This window comes from Pongo pygmaeus, chromosome 1 (genome assembly GCF_028885625.2).
Source record: "Pongo pygmaeus isolate AG05252 chromosome 1, NHGRI_mPonPyg2-v2.0_pri, whole genome shotgun sequence".
Lineage (NCBI taxonomy): Eukaryota > Metazoa > Chordata > Mammalia > Primates > Hominidae > Pongo > Pongo pygmaeus.
This window is the reverse complement of record NC_072373.2, coordinates 168,505,926-168,530,254: the sequence shown is the minus strand read 5'-3', so window position 1 is coordinate 168,530,254 and position 24,329 is coordinate 168,505,926. Positions and strand designations below refer to the sequence as shown.

The 24,329-nt window shown below is 39.7% G+C and overlaps 1 protein-coding gene across 9 annotated transcripts in view; it reads left to right on the top strand.

Moving 5' to 3' along the window:
• The window catches only part of PATJ (PATJ crumbs cell polarity complex component), a 424,767-nt gene that overhangs the window by 52,249 nt on the left and 348,189 nt on the right, over positions 1-24,329 (top strand). For all 9 annotated transcript variants that reach the window (XM_054484672.2, XM_054484719.2, XM_054484700.2 and 6 more), the window contains 5 exons: positions 1,340-1,431; positions 3,133-3,274; positions 13,948-14,094; positions 17,100-17,176; positions 20,140-20,196. In XM_054484672.2, coding sequence (XP_054340647.1) covers positions 1,340-1,431; positions 3,133-3,274; positions 13,948-14,094; positions 17,100-17,176; positions 20,140-20,196 — 515 coding nt within the window. The remainder of the gene's footprint in view (positions 1-1,339; positions 1,432-3,132; positions 3,275-13,947; positions 14,095-17,099; positions 17,177-20,139; positions 20,197-24,329) is intronic.

Genomic DNA, 24,329 nt, shown 5'->3' with positions numbered 1-24,329 from the left:
GTTGGCCAGGCTGGTCTTGAACTCCTGACCTCAAGTGATCTGTCTGCCTCAGCCTCCCGAAGTGCTGGGATTACAGGCGTGAGCCACCATGCTCGGACTTTTTTTTTAAGAGACAAGCCTTAAGTTCCTGGACTCAGGTGATTCTCATGCCTCAGCCTCCAGAGTAGCTGGAATTACAGGCATGCACCATTACACCTAGCTAATTTTTAAATTTTTTGTGAGATGACATCCCACTATGTCACCCAGGCTGGCCTCAAAGTCCTGGGCTCAGGTGATCCTCCCCCCTCAGCCTCCCAAAGTGCTGGGATTACAACTGTGAACAACTACACCTGGCCTACAAACAATGTTTTGAGTTTATTTGGAAATAAAAATGTAAAATCATGCAGATCTATTGTGTTTTATTTTCCAATTTCCCTTCCTGTCCCTGCCCATGGGAAGGCATGCTTTAAAATCAAAGTTTTAATTTAAAAATTTTTTATAGCCATTTGTCTGTTTCAGTGTTTTATTTTATAATATATAAAGATTATTTCATGTTGCTGAGCTCATACTAATTTTTTTTTTTTTGTTAAGACCATATGTACTTTTCTGGGCCAGGCGTGGTGACTCACACCTGTAATCTCAGTGCTTTGGGAGGCCGAGGCGGGCGGATCACCTGAGGTTAGGAGTTCGAGACCAACCTGACCAACATGGTGAAACCCCATCTCTACTAAAATTATGAAAATTATCTGGGTGTGCTGGTGGGCGCTTGTAATTCCAGCTACTCAGGAGGCAGGAGAATCGCTTGAACTCTGGAAATGGAGGTTGCAGTGAGCTGAGATCGTGCCATTGCACTCCAACCTGGGCGACAAGAGCAAAACTCCGTCTCAAAAAACAAACAAAAAGATCATATATAGTTTTCTTATTTCTGTGTCTGTGAAGCTAACATGAGCAGTGATCTAAATATAGGCAGGAAGACCTAGGAGACTCTTGTCATAGTGATGGTAAAAAAAAAAAATGAAGTTTTATGCCACATCAGTAATAAGAGTAGAGACAGACTGAGAGAGAGTCAGAGTTACTCTGGGCTCTCCTGAATTCCAGCTTAAATTAGAGTACATTTCATCAGGGTTCCATCACTGATTATTTTAACAGAAGAGTAGTCATCAGTCAAATCATTTCAAATTCGGGTCACTTGAGATGGTGACAGTTTGAAATAATCCATCAGTTTCTCTGCTTGTGTTCAAAATAGTATTTATCAAACCTCCAGTCAACCCCGTTAGCTAATTAACCTCTTGATACAAATTTTGCAATCAAGGCCTAATTAGAATTTTCTTCCTTTTTCTGTATGTCTGTGCACCTTAAGGGGAAGCTGCAGGGATTTATGTGAAAAGTATAATACCTGGCAGTGCTGCGTACCACAATGGCCACATTCAAGTGAATGACAAAATAGTCGCTGTAAGTAACCAGCCTCTGTTTTAGGTTTGATTCTAATGGAAAAAAAGGTTGATCATTATTATAATACATGTGAGAGGGGGAATAGCTTAATATAGTTTTATAAGGTTTTTTAAAAAATTAAGTTTGTTATACAGTGAAATCTCATTATTTTGGACTCTTCTTCCTACATTAATTTTTTTTTCACTGTCAGTAAAGAAAGGATTCACTAAACATATTGGTAAAAAAAATATATTTTTCTATACATATATGTTTGAAAGATGTTCTAGCATTATCCTAGAAAACCCTGCAAGGACCACACTGTGTTCTTTAAACTCACCCATTTTATCTATAATTAATAGGCCATTAACCAGCTCTTTTTATCTTTTTTGTGAAAGTAGTTTTCCTGTTAACAATAATTATAAGTAGAACTAAAATTGAGGTATTTTATGTATTTAAGAATATAATAATTATCTTTTATCAATTAAAACTGGTCTTTCCCCCATTTAGTAGAAATTAGTTCAATATATATATACACTTGTATTAATGTCTATACATATGTATACACACACATTGCTTAACGTAGAAACAAATGCTGGATGGTATGATTTGAATCCTTGTCCTTCAAATCTATCTAAGAAAGCACATTTCATGACTCTTGGCTTTAAAAGCCTTATGGGGAAAGTTGAAATACTTATAGCTAGCTCAAAGAAGATTGAGAGAGGAAGTCTATTGGTTCTGATTAGACTTCAGGAATTGGGCTTGACATAGATTAAGAATACTGTTCTTGCTCAAGCTTTTTCAGAAAGCTAGTAGACCTATTGGAGGGAGATCAGTGTGTTTCTTGAAAATATCATGTGGTGATGTGAATAGAGGGATGAAGTATTAGATGACCTCTTCAGTTTTGATAATAATGGCTTCTATTAATACATCTTGTGTAATAACCAGCCATCTTTTATGGCATTTTGAATTTTGAATTGCATCAGAGATTAAAGTCCTTTATATCTCTCAGGCTGTTAGTTAAGTGACAAATTTGAATTTGCTTTCTAGTGTGTGAGGAAGTTTCTCAGCATGTTTTACTAGTTTTACATCCTTGTTCAAAAATATATTCTAAGGTCTAAATTTATTTTCTTTTTCTTTCTTTCTTTCTTTCTTTCTTTCTTTCCTTCCTTCTGTCCGTCCGTCTGTCTTTTCTTTCTTTCTTTCTTTTTTCTTCCTTTCTTCCTTTCTATTTTCTTCCCCTTTCTTTCCCCCCCTTCCTCTCTTCCTTCCTTCTCCTTCTCCTTCTTCCTTCCTTCCTTCCCTCCCTCTTTCCTTCCCTCCTTCCATCCTTGCTTCATCTTGCTCTGTCGCCCAGGCTGGAGTGCAATGGCACAATCTTGGCTCACTCCAACCACTGCCTCCCAGGTTCAAGTGATTCTCCTGCCTCAGCCTCCCGAGTAGCTGGGTCTACAGGTGCCTGCCACCACACCTAGCTAATTTTTGTATGTTTAGTAGAGATGGGGTTTCACCATGTTGGCCAGTCTGGTCCCAAACTCCTGACCTCAGGTGATCCACCCACCTTGACCTACCAAAGTGCTGGGATTACAGGCGCGACCCACCACACCCAGCCTAAATAATTTATTTTTGGAATGAAAGAAATTGCCTGATTTTATTCAGTGTTGCCAGAGCTAAAAATAGTAGCTAACTTGAAACCTCTGTTTAATGTTTCTCTTGATGTTTTAGGTCGATGGCGTGAACATTCAGGGTTTTGCCAACCATGATGTTGTTGAAGTATTACGAAATGCAGGGCAGATGGTACACCTAACCGTAGTTCGAAGGAAGACATCCTCATCTACTTCTCCACTTGAACCACCTTCAGACAGAGGTGATTAATTTGCCACCCCTCTATCCCTCAAGTAGTTTATGTTTGGAAGAGCAGTTCAATTATGGAAGTTGCTCCATGAGTCTCAGCAGGAAATGTTGTCCCACCTCGTGTAATACACTGATGGAGAAATGAGTCAGCTCATTTGTTCACTGAAGAAGTGTTTTCTTTGCTTACTATGTCAGTCAGAATGGTAGGATGTGCACCTCGACATGCACTAAGCTCTGAGAGCATCTCTAAATGGAGTTGAAAATCATTTTTTCTAAAAGCTTTCAAATTTCATTGATTACATATATTTGAATAATAAAGCTTTGACACCTTTTGTTAGGGGAATCTCATTTGTCTAATACTTTGACATTTTGCAGACATCGGGTTTCCTGTTACTTTTTTTTTTTGAGACAGTCTTACTGTCTTGCCCAGGCTGGAGTGCAGTGGCATGATCTTGGCTTACTGCAACCTCTGCCTCCTGGGTTCAAGTGATTCTCATGCCTCAGCCTCCCAAGTAGCTGGGACTACAGGCATCTGCTACCACACACGGCTAATTCTGTTTGTATCTTTAGTAGAGACAGGGTTTCACCGTGTTGGTAAGGCTGGTCTCAAACTCCTGACCTCAGGTGATCTGCCTGCCTTGGTCTTCCAACGTGCTGTAATTACAAGTGTGAGCCACTGTGCCCAGCCAGGTTTCCTATTACTTCTAACAATATATTTTATTCTAATCTGCCTCTTGATTTACTTTTTGAAGTATACTGAGAGAAAATAAAACATGTATTTGTATTTTATTTTTTTTAGACAGGTCTCACTTTGTTGCCCCGGCTGGAGTGTAGTGGCACGTTCATGGCTCACTGCTGCCTTACTTCCTGGGCTCAAGTTATCCTCCTACCTCAGCCTCCTGAGTAGCTGGGACCACGGGCGAGCACCACCATATCCAGATAATTTATTTTTATTTTTTTTGTAGAGATGGGGTCTCTCCTGTGTTGCCTATGCTAGTCTCCAACTCCTGGGCTCAAGTGATCCACCTGCCTTGGCCTCCTAAAGTACTGGGATTGCAGGTGTGAACCACAGTGCCTGGCTGCATGTCAGTTTTTAATTATCAACTTATAAACATATAGATGAACAAAAGTTGATAATCATAGAAACACATATTCAATTTAGAATGAGTGACTTACTGGTGCAGTAATTCCAGCCATGTTTGGTGGCTCATGCCTGTAATTCCAGCACTTCTGGAGGCCAAGGCAGGAGAATCACTTGAGGCCAGGAATTTAAGACCAGCCTGGCCAATATAGGGAGACCCCCCTCTCTACAAAAAATTAAACATTAGCCGGGCCTGGTGGCACCCACCTGTAGTCCCAGCTACTCAGGAGGCTCAGGCAGGAGAATCACTTGAACCTAGGAGTTTGAGGCTTCAGTGAGCATGGCACTGCATGCCGGCCTGGGTGACAGAGTGAGACCTGTCTCTTAAAAGAAAAATAAAAAAGGGACTAGTTGTATAACTAGGGAGTAAGACAACTTCAATTAGAATTTGACAGAAGATCATTTTTTTCCTCTGGAAATATTCTTCTGAAGATACAATACACCTGGAAGCCTTTGCTTTCAGCCGATAGTGATTTGTATTTAAATTGGAACTTTTTCTTTTATGTGATAGTAGAACTTTTGTTGCTGAAAGACAGATGCCCTGCTAACTGCATCCAGTGTATGAAATTAAAAATTGCCTAAATAGTACAAATTGTACAAATGCCATTAAAAAAATTTTTTTTAATGATTATTTATTTTTGAGATGGAGTTTCACTCTTGTCGCCCAGGCTGGAGTGCAATGGCGCGATCTTGGCTCACTGCAACTTCTACCTCCTGTGTTCAAGTGATTCTCCTACCTCAGCCTCCCCAGTAGCTGGAATTACAGGCGCTGCCCGCCACCACGCCTGGCTAATTTTTTGTATTTTTAGTAGAGACGGGGTTTCACTATGTTGGCCAGGCTGGTCTCAAACTCCTGACCTCGTGATCCGCCCGCCTTGGCCTCCCAAAGTGCTCAGATTACAGGTGTGAGCCACTGCGCCTGGCACAAATGCCATATTGACCTTAAATTGCTTACATAAATATTTATATAAATATTTTTTTAATTTAAAATTTTTTTTATTTTTATAGATTCAGGGGATAAATGTGCAGGTTTGTTACATGGATATATATGCATAGTGTTGGGGTTTGGTCTTCTAGTATACCCATCACCCAAATAGTGAACATCATACTGAATATGTAATTTTTCAACCCTCACCCCCGCTCCACCAGCCTCCTTCATCCTGGGATCCCCAGTGTTTATTATCTTCTTCTGCATGTCTGTGTGTACCCATTGTTTAGCTTAGTGAGAACATGGAGTGTTTAATTTCCTGTTTCTGAGTTATTTCACTTAGAATAATGGCCTCCAGCACCATTCATGTTGCTGAAAACAAAACAAAACATAATTTCATTCTTTTTATGCCTGTATAGTAATCCATGACACAAAACATAGTTTCATTATTTTTATGCCTGTATATATGTGTATATATGTATATATGTACATATACATGTATATATACATATATGTATATATACATGTATATATATACATACATGTATATATATACACATATATATGTACATATACGTATATATATATATATATACCACATTTTCTGTATCCTATCATCTGTTGATGGACACTTAGATTGCTTTCATGACTTTGCTATTGCAAATAGTGCTGAAATAAACATACAAGTACATGTGTCTTTTTGATAGAACTATTTCTTTTCCTTTGGATAGATACCCAGTAGTGGAGTTACTGGGTCAAATGGTTGTGCTATTTTTAGTTCTTTAAGAGATCTCCATACTGTTTTCCACATCGACAGAAGTTGTACTAATTTACATCCCCACCAACAGCGTATAAGTGTTCTCTTTTCTCCACATCCTTGCCAGTATCAGTTGTTTTCTGACTTTTTAATAATGACCATTCTGACTGATATGAGATGGTATCTCATTGTGGTTTGAATGTGGATTTACTTGCAGGATTGTTAGTTTGCTGGCTATTTATATGTCTACTTTTGAGAAAATGTCTGTTCATGTCTTTTGCCCACTTTTTAATGGTGGGTTGTTTTATTCTTACTGAGTTGTGTGAGTTCTTCTAGAACCTGAATATTAGTCATTCATTGGAGACATAGTTTGCAAATATTTTCTCCCGTTCTGTAGGTTGTCTGTTTACTGTGTTGACTACCTATTTTGCTATGCAGAAGCTTTTCTTTTTTTAAATTTTTTTATTATACTTTAAGTTCTAGGGTACATGTACACAACATGCAGGTTTGTTACATATGTGTACATGTGCCATGTTGGTGTGCTACACCCATTAACTCGTCATTTATATTAGGTATTTCTCCTAATGCTATCCCTCCCCGTCTCCCTACCCCACAACAGGTCCCGGTGTGTGATGTTCCCCACCCTGTGTCCAAGTTTTCTCATTATTCAATTCTCACCTATGAGTGAGAACGTGCCAAGTTTGGTTTTCTGTCCTTGTGATAGTTTGCTCAGAATGATGGTTTCCAGCTTCATCCATGTCCCTACAAAGGACATGAACTCATCCTTCTTATGGCTGCATAGTATTCCATGGTGTATATGTGCCACATTTTCTTAATCTAGTCTATCACTGATGGACATTTGGGTTGGTTCCAAGTCTTTGCTGTTGTGGATAGTGCTGCAGTAGACACACGTGTGCATGTCTTTATAGCAGCATGATTTATAATCCTTTGGGTATATACCCAGTAATGGGATGGCTGCATCAAATGGTATATCTAGTTCCAGATCCTTGAGGAATCGCCACACTGTCTTCCACAATGGGTGAATTAGTTTACACTCCCACCAACAGTGTAAAAGTGTTCCTATTTCTCTACATCCTCTCCAGCACCTGTTGTTTCCTGACTTTTTAATGATCGCCATTCTAACTGGTGTGAGATGGTACCTCAGTGTGGTTTTGATTTGCATTTCTCTGATGGCCAGTGATGGTGAACATTTTTTTCATGTGTCTGTTGGTTGCATAAATGTCTCCTTTTGAGAAGTGTCTGTTCATATCCTTCATCCACTTTTTGATGGGGTTGTTTGATTTTTTCTTGTAAATTTGTTTAAGTTCTTTGTAGATTATTGATATTAGCCCCTTGTCAGATGGGTAGATTGCAAACATTTTCTCCCATTCTGTAGGTTGCCTGTTCACTCTGATGGTAGTTTCTTTTGCTGTGCAGAAGCTCTTTAGTTTAACTAGATCCTGTTTGTCAATTTTGGCTTTTGTTGCTATTGCTTTTGGTGTTTCAGACATGAAGTCCTTGCCCATGCCTATGTCCTGAATGGTATTGCTTAGGTTTTCTGCTAGGGTTTTTATAATCTTAGGTCTAACATTTAAGTCTTTAATCCGTCTTTAATTAATTTTTGTACAAGGTGTAAGGAAGGATCCAGTTTCAGCTTTCTACATATGGCTAGCCAGTTTTCCCAGCACCATTTATTAAATAGGGAATCCTTTCCCCATTGCTTGTTTCTGTCAGGTTTGTCAAAGATCAGATGGTTGTAGATGTGTGATATTATTTCTGAGGGCTCTGTTCTGTTCCATTGGTCCATATCTCTGTTTTGGTACCAGTACCATGCTGTTTTGGTTACTGTAGCTTTGTAGTATAGTTTGAAGTCAGGTAGCGTGATGCCTCCAGCTTTGTTCTTTTTGCTTAGGATTGTCTTGGCAATGTGGGCTCTTTTTTTGTTCCATATGAACTTTAAAGTAGTTTTTTCCAATTCTGTGAAGAAAGTCATTGGTAGCTTGATGGGGATGGCATTGAATCCATAAATTACCTTGGGCAGTATGGCCATTTTCACGATATTGATTCTTCCTATCCATGAGCATGGAATATTCTTCCATTTGTTTGTGTTTTCTTTTATTTCATTGAGCAGTGGTTTGCAGTTCTCCTTGAAGAGGTCCTTCACATCCCTTGTAAGTTGAATTCCTAGGTATTTTATTCTCTTTGAAGCAATTGTGAATGGCAGTATACTCATGATTTGGCTCTCTGTTTGTTATTGGTGTATAAGAATGCTTGTGATTTTTGCACATTGATTTTGTATCCTGAGACTTTGCTGAAGTTGCTTATCAGCTTAAGGAGATTTTGGGCTGAGACGATGGGGTTTTCTAAATATACAATCATGTCATCTGCAAACAGGGACAATTTGACTTCCTCTCTTCCTAATTGAATACCCTTTATTTCTTTCTCCTGCCTGATTGCCCTGGCCAGAACTTCCAACACTATGTTGAATAGGAGTGGTGAGAGAGGGCATCCCTGTCTTGTGCCAGTTTTCAAAGGGAATGCTTCCAGTTTTTGCCCATTCAGTATGATATTGGCTGTGGGTTTGTCATAAATAGCTCTTATTATTTTGAGATACGTCCCATCAATACCTAGTTTATTGAGAGTTTTTAGCATGAAGGGCTGTTGGATTTTGTCAAAGGCCTTTTGTGCATCTATTGAGATAATCGTGTGGTTTTTGTCTTTGGTTCTGTTTATATGATGGATTACGTTTATTGGTTTGCATATGTTGAACCAGCCTTGTATCCCAGGGATGAAGCCAACTTGATCGTGGTGGATAAGCTTTTTGATGTGCTGCTGGATTCGGTTTGCCGGTATTTTATGGAGGATTTATATCGATGTTCATCAGGGACATTGGTCTAAAATTCTCTTTTTTTGTTGTGTCTCTGCCAGGCTTTGGTATCAGGGTGATGTTGCCTTCATAAAATGAATTAGGGAGGATTCCCTCTTTTTCTATTGATTGGAATAGTTTCAGAAGGAATGGTAGCAGCTCCTCTTTGTACCTCTGGTAGAATTCGGCTGTGAATCCATCTGGTCCTGGACTTTTTTTGGTTGGTAGGCTATTAATTATTGCCTCAATTTCAGAACCTGTTATTGGTCTATTCAGGGATTCAGCTTCTTCCTGGTTTAGTCTTGGGAGGGTATATGTGTCCAGCAATTTGTCCATTTTTTCTAGATTTTCTAGTTTATTTGCATAGAGGTGTTTATAGTATTCTCTGATGGTAGTTTATATTTCTGTGGGATCGGTGGTGATATCCCCTTTATCATTTTTTATTGCGTCTATTTGATTCTTCTCTCTTTTCTTCTTTATTAATCTTGCTAGTGGTCTATCAATTTTGTTGATCTTTTCAAAAAACCAGCTGCTGGATTCATTGATTTTTTGTGTCTCTATTTCCTTCAGTTCTGCTCTGATCTTACTTATTTCTTGCCTTCTGCTAGCTTTTGAATGTGTTTGTTTTTGCTTCTCTAGTTCTTTTAATTGTGATTTTAGGAAAGATTTTAGATCTTTCCTGCTTTCTCTTGTGAGCATTTAGTGCTATAAATGCTATAAATTTCTCTCTACACACTGCTTTAAATGTGTCCCAGAGATTCTGGTATGTTGTGTCTTTGTTCTTATTGGTTTCAAAGAACATCTTTATTTCTGCCTTCATTTCATTATTTACCCAGTAGTCATTCAGGATCAGGTTGTTCAGTTTCCAGGTAGTTGTGCGGTTTTGAGTGCGTTTCTTAATCCTGAGTTCTAATTTGATTGCACTGTGATCTGAGAGACAGTTTGTTGTGATTTCTGTTCTTTTACATTTGCTGAGGAGTGCTTTACTTTCAACTATGTGGTCAATTTTGGAATAAGTGCAATGTGGTGCTGAGAAGAATGTATATTCTGTTGATTTGGGGTGGAGAGTTCTGTAGATGTCTATTAGGTTCACTTGGTGCAGAACTGAGTTCAAGTCCTGGATATCCTTGTTAACTTTGTCTCATTGATCTGTCTAATGTTGACAGTGGGGTGTTAAAGTCTCCCATTATTATTGTGTGGGAGTCTAAGTCTCTTTCTAGGTCTCTAAGGACTTGCTTTATGAATCTGGGTGCTCCTGTATTGGGTGCATATATATTTAGGATAGTTAGCTTTTCTTGTTGCATTAATCCCTTTCCCATTATGTAATGGTCTTCTTTGTCTCTTTTGATCTTTGTTGGTTTAAAGTCTGTTTTATCAGAGACTAGGATTGCAACCCCTGCTTTTTTTTGTTTTCCATTTGCTTGGTAGATCTTCCTCCATCCCTTTATTTTGAGCCTATGTGTGTCTCTGCACATGAGATGGGTCTCCTGAATAGAGCACACTGATGGGTCTTGACTCTTTATCCAATTTGCCAGTCTGTGTCTTTTAATTGGAGTATTAAGCCCATTTACATTTAAGGTTAATATTGTTATGTGTGAATTTGATCCTGTCATTATGATGTTAGCTGGTTATTTTGCTCGTGAGTTGATGCAGTTTCTTCCTAGCATTGATGGTCTTTACAGTTTGGCATGTTTTAGCAGTGGCTGGTACTGGTTGTTCCTTTCCATGTTTAGTGCTTCCTTCAGGAGCTCCTGTAAGGCAGGCCTGGTGGTGACAAAATCTCTCAGCATTTGCTTGTCTGTAAAGGATTTTATTTCTCCTTCACTTATGAAGCTTAGTTTGGCTGGATATGAAATTCTGGGTTGAAAATTCTTTTCTTTAAGAATGTTGAATATTGGCCCCCACTCTCTTCTGGCTTGTAGAGTTTCTGCCAGATCTGCTGTTAGTCTGATAGACTTCCCTTTGTGGGTAACCCGACCTTTCTCTCTGGCTGCTCTTAACATTTTTTCCTTCATTTCAACCTTGGTGAATCTGACACTTATGTGTCTTGGGGTTGCTCTTCTCAAAGAGTATCTTTGTGGCGTTCTCTGTATTTCCTGAATTTGAATGTTGGCCTGCTTTGCTAGGTTGGGGAAGTTCTCCTGGATAATATCTCGAGGAGTGTTTTCCAACTTGGTTCCATTCTCCCTGTCACTTTCAGGTACACCAATCAAATGTAGATTTGGTCTTTTCACATAGTCCCATATTTCTTGGAGGCTTTGTTTGTTCCTTTTTTCTCTAGACTTCTCTTCTCGCTTCATTTCATTCATTTGATCTTCAATCACTGATACCATTTCTTCCACTTGATCAAATCAGCTACTGAAGCTTGTGTATGCATCACATAGTTCTTGTGCCATGGTTTTCGGCTCCATCAGGTCGTTTAAGGTCTTCTCTACACTGTTTATTCTAGTTAGGCATTCGTCTAATCTTTTCTCAAGGTTTTTAACTTCCTTGCGATGGGTTCGAACATCCTCCTTTAGTTCGGAGAAGTTCGTTATTACCGATATTCTGAAGTCTACTTCTGTCAACTCGTCAAAGTCATTCTCCATCTAGCTTTTGTTCCATTGCTGGTGAGGAGCTGCAATCCTTTGGAGAAGAAGAGGCACTCTGGGTTTTAGAATCTTCTGTTTTTCTGCTTTGGTTTCTTCCCACCTTTGTGGTTTTATCTACCTTTGGTCTTTGATGATGGTGACCTACAGATGGGGTTTTGGTGTGGATGTCCTTTTTGTTTATGTTGATACCATTCCTTTTGATTGTTAGTTTTCCTTCTAACAGGACTGTCAGCTGCAGGTCTGTTGGAGTTTGCCGGAGGTCCACTCTAGACCCTGTTTGCCTGGGTATCACCAGCGGAGGCTGCAGAACAGCAAATATTGCAGAACAGCAAATGTTGCTGCCTGATCCTTCCTCTGGAAGCTTCGTCTCAGAGGGACACCTGGCTGTATGAGGTGTCAGTCGGTCCCTGCAGGGAGGTGTCTCCCAGTTAGGCTACTCGGGGGTCAGGGAACCACTTGAGGAAGCAGTCTGTCCGTTCTCAGATCTCAAACTCTGTGCTGGGAGAACCACTGCTCTCTTCAAAGCTGTCAGACAGGGACGTTTTAAGTCTGCAGAAGTTTCTGCTGCCTTTTGTTCAGCTATGCCCTGCCCCCAGAGGTGGAGTCTACAGAGGTAGGCAGGCCTCATTGAGCTGCAGTGGGCTCCACCCAGTTAGAGCTTCCAGGCTGCTTTGTTTACCTAGTCAAGCCTCAGCAATGGCAGACGCCCCTCCCCAAGCCTCCCTGTGGCCTCACAGTTCGATCTTGGACTGCTGTACTAGCAGTGAGCAAAGCTCCATGGGCATGTGACCTGCTGAGCCAGGTGTGGGATATAATCTCCTGGTGTACCATTTGCCAGGACTATTGGGAAAGTGCAGTATTAGGGTGGGAGTGTCCCGGTTTTCCAGGTACTGTCTGTTATGGCTTCCCTTGGCTAGGAAAGGGAATTCCCTGACCCCTTGTGCTCCCCAGGTGAGGCGATGCCCTGCCCTGCTTTGGCTCACACTCTTTGGGCTGCACCCACTGTCCAACCAGTCCCAATGAGATGAACCCAGTACCTCAAGTTGGAAATGCAGATATCACCTGTCTTCTGCGTTGCTCACGCTGGGAGCTATAGACTGGAGCTATTCCTATTTGGCCATCTTGGAATCCTTCCCTATAGTGGTGTTTAATAGCTCTGATAGAGCTCTTGGCTTCAGTTTACCATACCAGCTGAATTTAGGGATACCTACTATCTGTGAATGAGCAATTCTTGATTCTTGTGCCTCAGCCTCCCCAGTGGCTGGGGTTACAGGTGCGCGCCACCACGCCTGGCTAATTTTTGTAGTTTTAGTAGAGATGGGGTTTCACCATGTTTACCAGGCTGGTCTTAAACACCTGACCTCAAGTGATGCACCTGCCTGGGCCTCCCAAAGTGCTGGGATTACAGGTGTGAGCCACCGCGCCCAGCTTTAATTATTTTTTATAAGAATACTTTATAAGTGATGTGTAATTATTTAAAAAACAACCTAGAATCACTCTTATGCAACTTCTGGTTGAGAGTGAAAATTTGGGTAACTCCTATGGTTTTTTTTTTAAAAACAGGGTCTCGCTCTGTCACCTAGGCTGGAGTACAGTGGTACGACCATAGCTCACTGCAGCCTCAAACTCCCGGGCTCAGAGAATCCTCCCACCTGAGCCTCCCAAGTAGCTAGGACTACAGGTGCACATCACCATGTGTGGCTAATTTTTAAAGAAGATTTTTTGTTTGAGGGTAGAGATTGGGTCTCACTAAGTTGCCCTGGCTGGTCTCAAACTTCTGGCCTGACGTGATCCTCCCACCTTGGCCTCCCAAAGCACTAGGATTATAACCACGAGCCACTGCTCCTTTCCAGTTCCTCTGTTACTCTACTTAGCTCAATTTAGCAAAGTGAGGACTCTACACCAAGGGGAATTCTCTCTAACTCCCTTCTAAGTAATAAGGTTACCTGTGTAGGCTTGTTTGTCAGCGTCATGATGATGTCATGCCAGAACATAGGAGAGCCCATAGCAATTGGTCCAGCTATTCTGCAGGTCTTGCTTCCTGCCCACCAGAACAGTAAGAGCTTAGGACCTTAGCGTTTTTTTCTTTTCCAAGGATATATTGAAAAGCATCTAACCCCTTCTTTGTCATTGACTTTGCCTTCCTTTTCTCTTCCCATTGTTTAGTTCCTTATTCTTTTCAATGCTGTTAATAAGTTCATTTTTTAAGGAATTGATTGGTTATCTATTACACATGGCATTTTGGGTTTAAGGAATCATATATGTAAGTTACCTCAGATTTAATAAGGTTGTGAAATGGGAGACCAGGAGTAAAATCTGCTCACTTAAATATAGTCCTCAACAACTAATAATTCAAGTTAGCATTAACAAAATTTTTAAAAAATATATATTTTTTTGTTTTAGGAACTGTTGTAGAACCACCAAAACCACCAGCTCTCTTTCTAACTGGAGCAGTGGAAACTGAAACTAATGTGGATGGTGAAGATGAGGAAATTAAAGAAGGAATGGATACTTTAAAAAATGACAACATACAAGCCCTAGAAAAATTGGGTAGGCACAAAGCATTCACTTTGCGATAACAGACTTCTTCATTTGTTAACCATTTTCTGTCTTTATAGTTAATATAATGTGAGAAGTCTTAGAGGCATTTTGGAGATATAAAATAGGATATTCTTAATATCAACTTTTTTTTGAGACAGTTTCTTTTTTTTTTCTTTTTTTTATTATACTTTAAGTTCTAGGGTACGTGTGCACAATGTGCAGGTTTGTTACATATGTATACATGTGCCATGTTGGTGTGCTGCACCCATTAACTCGTCATTTACATTAGGTATTTCTCCTAATGCTTTCCCTCCCCACTCCTCCCACCCCACGACAGGCCCTGAGATGGAGTTTCATTCTTGTTGCCCAGGCTGGAGTGCAGTGGCGTGATCTCAGCTTACTGCAACCTCCACCTCCGGGATTCAAGCGATTCTCCTGCCTCAGCCTCCCGAGTAGCTGGACTTACAGGTGCATGCCACCACACTGGGCTAATTTTTGTATTTTTAGTAGAGATGAGTTTCACCATGTTGGCCAGGCTGGTCTCGAACTCCTGGCTTTAAGTGATCTGCCCGCCTGGGCCTCCCAAAGTGTTGGGATTATAGGCATGAGCCACTGTGCCCAGCCAATATCAACATTTTAACACTGTTACAGTTGGAGACCAAGCTCTTGTTTAATCTTTCTTTACTTATATTAATTTTTTTATTTTATTTTAATTTTTGTAGAGATGGGGTCTCACTATGTTGTCCAGGCTGGTTTCAAACTCCTGACCTCAAGCCATCCTCCCACCTTGGCCCCCCAAAGTGCTGAGATTATAGGTGTGAACCACCTTAGCTTATATATTATCATTGATATGTCTATATCTATAGATTATTGCTGTTTATACACATATAGCATATGTTTCTTTTTCATTATACATGTTTTTTATTATAAAAATTAATAATGTATACATTTCTATAAGTTGCGTCCAATTGCCAAGCTGTTATACCTTTATTCTTTAATTTTTTTGAATTGATTTGCAGCTTTTTCCTTTTACTTTATCTTTTGATACCTTAGCTATTATAGTGGACTCTACTCGCCAAGCTCATTGAGTAACAGTTGCACACAGTTCCCTGCACAAAAGTGCTCTGGAAAGCCTCGCCAGCTAAATGAAACTCCTTGAGTACTTAACACCATCCATGTTCCTGAGAAGTTTTGGCTTTTGGCTTTGTCTTGTCTCAGGTCAGGAAAGACTAGCCTATGATTTGGAAATATACCTTGTTCTTTTTGACTCAAGTAGATTGCAGTTTATCTTTGCAAATCTGAGTTGAGCTCAGATTTTCAGAAAAATGTCAGATGAAAATCAAGTACATTCTGAAATTAGATATAGTTTTAGAAGTATTTTTTCCATAATAAATGTTCATTTTTTTATTATTGCAATGACAAGACAGAGTTTTTCGTATCACCATTACACTCATGCTAGGGATAACAATACTCCTCTATTATAAATGCTACATGACCTTTTAAAAACATTATTTACTATGCTTGGCGTAACTGGGCATGCTTAATAAAATAAATAAAATGATAAAACATTCAATTTTTTTTTACTAATCAAAGTACCTAATTTTATACAATTTGCACTCAACTTTTAATGTTAGTAATAGAAACAATGACATTATTTTACTTCTTGATGCTTAAGACTTTAACTCCAAGACATGCACTACAAGATTTTCGTCATCAATATGACGGTCTTGGCATCTTATATGTTATGTTCCCGTTTTAAATCAAGTCCTACTTGCTAAAACGAAAACAGGTAAAGACAATGAACAGATGGTTCACGAAAGAGGAACACAAAAAGCCAATAACAACACTGACATATCAACCTCATTTGTAAATGAAAGAAACACAAATTTAAAAAATGACATACCATTTTTTAGTTATATTTGCAAAAATTAAAAAGTATACCTACAATTGACCAGGAAGTATTAGTTTTAGAAATATTTTATGTGTGCTTTTTGGATCAACTTCACTACATTTTTTCTTCTTGCATATGTATAATTTTAGCTTTAGAGTAAAACCAAAATCTACTAACTGCTATGAGGTTAGCTCTCTTTTTGCCTTTGGAATAATTGTTTCAGATCATCATGTTATTCATTTTTTGATCATTTTGTGTAGCCTAGGATTTATTGAGCTGCTGAAAGCATATTGCTTTTCTCTAGCACTTAGGCCTTTGTACTGTGGTTTAAAACACATGACTGTGTTTTCATTGTACAACTGAAAGGTAAAAATATAGTCAAAAGAATTGCTGGTGAAATGTCAGCATTATTTTATACATTTATATTAACTGTCATATGACAGCCATGTTTTTAAGCTTAGAGTTCAACAAGTAAATTGCCAATTTTGTTCAGTTTTGTTTACCAGATAAGAAATTACTGCCTAGAAGAAATTTATAAGGCAAGATGTTAGACCTCTTAATGTAATTTCTTAAGGAAATGCTAACAGGAATAGGTACAAAGGTGCAGAGCCCAAATGAATTTGATTTTTTGTTTTTAATAGGATCTTTAGTTAGTTATCACCTAAATAAAGATATCTTGATAAGTTTTTACTTTTCTAGTGGGCAGCTGGAATGGAACTACTTTGAAGTGATTAACATTTAAATTAAATCCTTCTATGTCATAATGTATTATAAAGCAAAGCCAGATGCATTTTACTTGTAAACTATAGGATATTTACATATAAACTATATAATTTCAATTTCATGTATAACTCATCATGTCCTCTTTCCTTTAAAATATCCCTTAACAACAAAAGCACCTTCATAATTTGGTCACAGCTGGTCTTTACATTTTACGTTAGTTTTATAAGTCACCTCTGATTTACTTTACCTAGCAGACCTAAGTTAATGCATTTTCCTTTTTATTCATTTCCCCTTTACTTACTGAAACTGGGCTGTTATTGAAGAATTTAGAAGTTAAGTGTGTTTGGCTCACAGTAGTTTCAACATTCTCTCTCTCTCTCTCTTTTTTTTTAATATCCAGAAAAAGTCCCAGACTCTCCAGAAAATGAGCTGAAATCCAGATGGGAAAACCTATTGGGTCCTGATTATGAAGTAATGGTATGTTAAAATGCTCTAATAAAAAACATTCATGTCTCATTTCACATCAAGTTTCTAACAGTACGATCCAAAGAAATGGGTGAGTCAAAGAATAGCCAGCCTGACTTTATTTTTCCTTCCTGCCTTTCTTCCCTAGTGGATCAGTCAATTGATTTTTTTCCCCCCGTCTTTAGCATTTTAAGCATAAGAATAATTAAGGACTGCACACAAACTTCAGTTAACATTAGGAGACACTCAGTTCATGTTGAAACCATTTAAGTCGACAATAGACAGAAAACTGTTAGGAGAGAGAGGGCTTGCCTTTAAATTTATAACCTGTATCAGCTGCTTAAAATTGCTGGCATTTTTATGATTGCTTTTATGATCTGTTTGTTTTATTGTACACTGAAAGGACTGTGGATATTAGTCCTATGTTTCACAAAGAATCTTACAGTTTTATGTGAAAAATGAAAGAATGATTATCAAATGTATTTGGAAGAACAGGAAGTAATTTAGGTTAGGTATAAGTTTATAGTGCCAGTGGTCCATTAGACTTCCTTTCACCTGCTATTAGATTCATTGAGTAAGGGATTGATTACATTTCCCCATATGAATCCACATGAAGGCAGAAGGTTGTGCTTAGACAAGTCTCTACAGTGTTCACTAAATGCATTAGTAATAAAATATTCTTTTAAATTTCTACTCTCATTCACATTTTCTTACATGTGTTTATAATTAGTACTTGTTGGCTGGTTGGAGATTTTTAAAATCTTTTTGGTTTAGATTAGCTAGCCACCATCTGTTGTCACAAAATTTTCAGTGTCATTAAGATGAGTCAAGGCCGGGCGCGGTGGCTCACGCCTGTATTTCCAGCACTTTGGGAGGCCAAGGCGGGCGGATCACAAGGTCAGGAGATCAAGACCATCCTGGCTAACATGGTGAAACCCCGTCTCTACTAAAAATACAAAAAATTAGCCAGGCATGGTGGCAGGCGCCTGTAATCCCGGCTACTCGGGAGACTGAGGCAGGAGAATGGCGTGAACCTGGGAGGCGGAGCTTGCGGTGAGCCGAGATCGCGCCAGTGCACTCCAGCCTGGGTGACAGAGCGAGACTCCGCCTCAAAAAAAAAAAAAAAAAAAAAAAAAAAAGATGAGTCAATGCAATTCACACTTTCTCTTGGTAACTTTATGCCTGTGTGTCAGTTCTCATGAGCTGCTGTTTCTTTGCTTCATAGATTTCAAATATGGTTATTAGGCTATCACCTAGCAAATGGCCTTTCCTACTTATCTTAGTGGTTTGGTATTCAAATAAATTTGCTGTACCAGTATTTACAAATGGCCAGTTTTATGATGGGCTCTTTTTTTTGTTAAAAACATTTTTTAGGCCGGGTGAAGTAGCTCACACCTGTAATCCCAGCACTTTGGGAGGCCAAGAAGGGTGGATCACTTGAGGTCGGGAGTTTGAGACCAGCCTGGCCAACATGGTGAAACCTTGTATCTACTAAAAATACAAAAATTAGCTGGGTGTGATAGTGGGCACCTGTAATCCCAGCTACTCAGGAGGCTGAGGCAGGAGAATTGCTTAACCCGGGAAGCGGAGGTTGTGGTGAGCTGAGATCGTGCCACTGCACTGCAGCTGGGCAAAAGAGGGAGACTCCACCACAAAAACAAAACAAAACAAAAAACAAAAAAACATGTTTTTGAGAGAAGGGTTTTTCTCTGTTGCCCAGGCTGGAATGCAGTGGTACAATCATAGTTCACTGCAGCTTCAACTTTCTGGGCTCAAGTGATCTCCCACCTCAGCCTCCTGACTGGCTGGAACTACAAGCATGAGCCACCATGCTCGCTTAATTTTTCAAATTTTTTTAGAGATGGTGTCTCGCTGTGTTGCCCAGTCTGGTCTCGAACTCCTGGGCTCAAGTGATCCACCCTGCTTGACCTCCCAGAGTTCTGGGATTACAGACATGAGCCACTGCCAGCCTTCTGTTAAAATTTTATTCTCCTTATAATTAAACTTTTAAATTTCATTTATTTATTACATGGTGAGGTCATAACAGACAAATTATAAATAGGAGACAGAATTTGAAAATTGGAAATTGGAAATTTAAAGTGACAGCTGTCCATTAAAAGTTGTAGCATCTTGTACCGAGGAATGGTTGGCGGAAAGAAGCTAGGCATGATGGAGAATGAATGAATGCATGTACTCCAATATTTCTTATTTTGTTAAAAAACTTTCTTACGGGATCTGCTTATCTGAAATGCAGTACTTTCAGAGGCTGTAGTTGGGTCATTAACTTATCCCTTCCCGCCAGATGCATCATATTTTATTAACAAGTTACAGATGCAAATCATCAGTAACATACTTTTGCTTGCAAGGAATTCACTTCTGTGGATGTCCACCATTGAAGCTTAGAACAATAGTTTTAGGCCAGGATTAAAAGCTTTAAGTGTTCCATGAGCTTTCCACCAGGGACCAGGTCTTTCTGTTTATGTCTTTGCCAGCTATTTCTCCTGGGGAAATGGTTTGAGCTTGTTGTGGAAAGTCAGATGCTTTAGTTTTTCCAAACACATCTGACTTTACTGACCTTGCAAATTTTGTTTTGAGGCTTGAATTTGAAAGTAAAAATGGCCATATTTTTTATTTTGTCAAAAGAGTAAAATTTTTATGCATTCAGGATAATGGAGGATTATATTAAAATTTTAGGGATCATGGATTTTTAAAAATAGTTATATATTTGCCCATCACCTTCTGTTCAATTTATGCAATTTAGGAAAAAAGATTGTTGTGGAGAACAACAACAAAAAAATCAAATATACTCTGAAATTTCACATTGTGTGTTATAGATTTCAAAAATATAAGAAAGGTATTAGAATGTAGGTCAAATAGAGTTATCAATATATAGGTTTTACAGATATTTTCAGAAAATTTAGGAAGAAATACAGTTATGCTTTTACAAATACTGGAAATTTTTTTTGTAAATTTAGGTTGCTACTTTGGACACACAGATTGCAGATGATGCTGAGTTACAGAAATATTCAAAGGTAAGCATTTTTTATAACAAAGTTAACAGTTTTTTTTTTTTTTTTTTAAGAGATAGGGTCTCACTATGTTGTCCAGGTTGGTCTCAAACTCATAGGCTCAAGTGATCCTCCCGTGTTTCCCTCCCAAAGTGTTAGGATTACAGGTGGAGCCACTGAACTCGGCCCATTTTTTATCGTTTGAAGAACTTTCTTTAAATTCTTGCTGAAGAAACTAAATTAGTGCTGTGACCTAAAGTTTCCAGAATTTAGTCTTGCATGTTTCCTGGAAATGTGATTGGTCTCACTGTTATGAAAGATGATGCCTGGGAAGAACACGGGATCCCTATGTCATGTCCAGAAGCCAAAACCCAGGTTTGACCCCTTTGCCCACCTTAGAGGTAGTATGCAGAGTAACATTGTGCAGTGTGTGTTAGCTTTTTAGATATTATAAGAAATCCTTTAATAAATGTTTCCTAAAAATCAAGACCCAGGAATACAGGCTTTAAAAAAGGCTTCAGGTTCAGATGTTCAAGGAAAGAAAAGTGGTTTATCTTCTGAGTGTAGGCAGTGGTTGTTCTTGAACTTAAAACGTTTTTGGTAAGCTTTATTTCTATTGCAAGGTGCCAGAAGACAACTTCTACACTTTTTTTTCCAACATTTTTTAGTGTCCTGTTACTAAACATTCCCATTCTGGATAAGCAGAGGTCAGGGCAATTGAAACTTAGAGAAGCCTTGTAGGCGGCCTCCTCAACAATTGATAAGAAAGGAAAGATGTTCTTGCCTGAGTGGTTTCAGAAGTCATACTGTAATTCTGCATGGGATATAAGTGCTGAGTCTACCTTAAACTCTTCTGTCACGTGCAATTTTAAGAATGTATTTTCTTTTTCTTTTTTTTTTTTTTTTGAGACAGAGTTTCGCCCTTGTTGCCCAGGCTGGAGTGCAATGGTGCAGTCTTGGCTCACCGCAACCTCTGCCTCCCGGATTCAAGTGATTCTCCTGCCTCAGCCTCTCTAGTAGCTAGGATTACAGGCATGCACCACCATGCCCGGCTAATTTTGTATTTTTAGTAGAGACGAGGTTTCTCCCTGTTGGTCACGCTGGTCTCCAACTCCCGACCTCAGGTAATCCACCCGCCTTGGCCTCCCAAAGTGCTGGGATTACAGGCATGAGTCACAGCGCCCGGCTAAAAATGTATTTTCTGCATCCCATGAAGGTTTCATAAGAAGTTGAAAAGTCTTTAGATAGTGCTACCATTTTCTTCTTGGTTGAATATTTGTAATCAATATTTATCGTCCATGATTTTATGCTATGTGTGCCATAATTTTATAGGTTTGAATTTTCTTTTCTTTCTTTTTTTTTTTTTTGCAATGGAGTCTTGCTCTGTCGCCCAGGCTGGAGTGCAGTGGCATGATCTCAGCTCATTGCAACCTCCGCCTCCTGGGTTCAAATGATTCTCCTGCCTCAGCCTCCCGAGTAGCTGGGACTTACAGACATGTGTCACCACCCCCGGCTAATTGTTTTCTTTTTTAAGCAGAGATAGGGTTTCACCATGTTGGTCAGGCTGGTCTGGAACTCCTGACCTCAGGTGATCCACCTGCCTTGGCCTCCCAGAGTGCTGGGATTACAGGCATGAGTCACCATGCCTGGCCAGGTTTGAATTTTCAAGGCTAACACTTGAGACTCTTTCTTCCCTTCCCAGTTTACCTGCATCTTGAGTCACTTCATCGTTGTGACTGTGTCGGCCAACTGACCAAGCTTTCCTCAGATGTACAAAATCTGAGGAAAATATGGCTCGTCTTGTAGTTTAATTTTAAATTATTTACAAAGTCAGATTAGAGTAGTGACTAAATATTAATGCCATCTCAATATATTGAGAGGGATTTAATTCAAAATGAGAGTAAGAAATACAAATACAAAGCTGGGCGTGGTGGCTCAGGCCTGTAATCCCAGCACTTTGGGAGGCCGAGGCAGGCAGATCACAAGGTCCAAAGTTCGAGACCAGCCTGGCCAACATAGTGAAACCCTGTCTCTACTAGAAATACAAAAATTAGCCGGGCATGGTGGCGTGCACCTGTAGCCCCAGCTACTTGGTAGGCTGAGGGAGGAGAATCGCTTGAACCCAGGAGGCAGAGGTTGTGGTGAGTTGAGATCATGCCACTGCACTCCAGCCTGGGCAAAAGAGCGAGACTCCATCTCAAAAAAAAAAAAAAAATAGTGAAACCCTGTCTCTACTAAAAATACAAAAAAATTAGCCGGGCGTGGTGGTGGGCGCCTGTAATCCTAGCTAGTTGGGAGGCTGAGGCAGGAGAATCACTTGAACCCGGGAGGCGGATGTTGCAGTGAGCCGAGATCGCGCCATTGCACTCCAGCCTGGGCAACAAGAGGGAAACTCCGTCTCAAGTACAAACACCTCATCAAGCTTCATTTGTTATTAATTACTGCATTATAGTGTACTGATTACATGGATTCTAGAACCAAACTGCCTGAGTTCAAATTCTGGCTTATGCAGAATTTCATAGCTGTGTAATCTTAGAAAATGATCTGAAGTCCGTGTCTCAGTTTTTTGTACGTAAAAAGGAAATATTAATACTTGCCTCATAGATTTATATAGGAATTAACTCTATTATGCTTAATATTGTACCTGCCTCTTAAATTTATATAGATATTAACTATAATATGCCTAGAATAGTTGCAAGCACATAGTAGGCTCTTGTTTTTTGAGACAGAGTTTCGTTCTTATTGCCTAGGCTGGAGTGCAGTGGTGCAATCTTGGCTCGCTGCAACCTCCGCCTCCCGGGTTCAAGTGATTCTCCTGCCTCAGCCTCCCACGTAGCTGGGATATAGGTGCCCACCACCACGCCTGGCTAATTTTTTCTATTTTTAGTAGAGATGGAGTTTCACCATGTTGGCCAAGCTGGTCTCAAACTCCTGCCCTCAGGTGAAGCCTTGGCCTCCTAAAGTGCTGGGATTACAGGTGTGAACCACTGTGCCCGGCCAGGCTCTTATTATTATTTTTATTATTATCATATAAATCGGTGTTGCATGAAATTGCTCTTTAATTTACACTAAACTCTTAGACATTTTCTGTTTAACTGTTTTCCAGTTTACTAAATTTCCTGTGCCTAATCGGCTGCTAAAGCCCGTCTATTAAGTGCTTAATTTTAGTTATTTATCTAGTATGGAATTTTCATTTTATTTCTTTTTAGATTATAATTCTCTGGCTAAATTCCCAATGTAAAAAAAAATCTAGGCTGGACGCGGTGGCTCATGCCTGTAATCCCAGCACTTTGGGATGCCGAGGCAGGTGGATCACGAGGTCGGGAGATCGAGACCATCCTGGCTAACACAGTGAAACCCCGTCTCTACTAAAAATACAAAAAATTAGCCGGTCGTGGTGGCGGGCGCCTGTAGTCCCAGCTATTCGGGAGGCTGAGGCAAGAGAATGGCATGAACCCGGGAGGCAGAGCTTGCAGTGAGCTGAGATCACACCACTGCACTCCAGCCTGGGTGACAGAGTGAGACTCACTCAAAAAAAAAAACAAAAAAAAAACCTGTATTTTTCATCTATTTCTGTATTTGCCATCTTTTCCTCTATTTCTTCAACATGTTAGCCATAGCTTATAAAGACTTTTAGTAATTCCAATATCTGGACCAACTTTGGATCTGTTTCTGTCATTTGATGTTTAGTCTTTTTGTTTGGGTATATCTCTTGTTATGCCAAAATTTGATAAAATATCTGACAACTATAAAAGGCTTCAGATGATATCAGTTATCTCTGTCCAGAGAGGTCTTACCCTGCCTGCTAATGTGGTGATAGAGGGAGGGGAGGGAATAGAGAGAGAGAGAGAGAGAGAGAATGTGAGTGAGTGAGAGAGAGAGAGTGTGTGTGTGTGTGTGTATGTGTGTGTGTGTGTGGTGGTATTGGTGGGTGCTCGTCTTAGAGACGGGGCAGAGGTACAGTTCTGGTAAGAGTCAGACCACCTCTGACTTGCTTCACTTTTAAGACACAGTCTTGGCCAGGCCCAGTGGCTCACACCTGTAATCCTAGCATTTTGGGAGGCCGAGGCAGGAAGATCACCTGAGGTCAGGAGTTCAAGACCAGCCTGGGCAACATGATAAAACCTCGTCTCTCCTAAAAATACAAAAATTAGCTA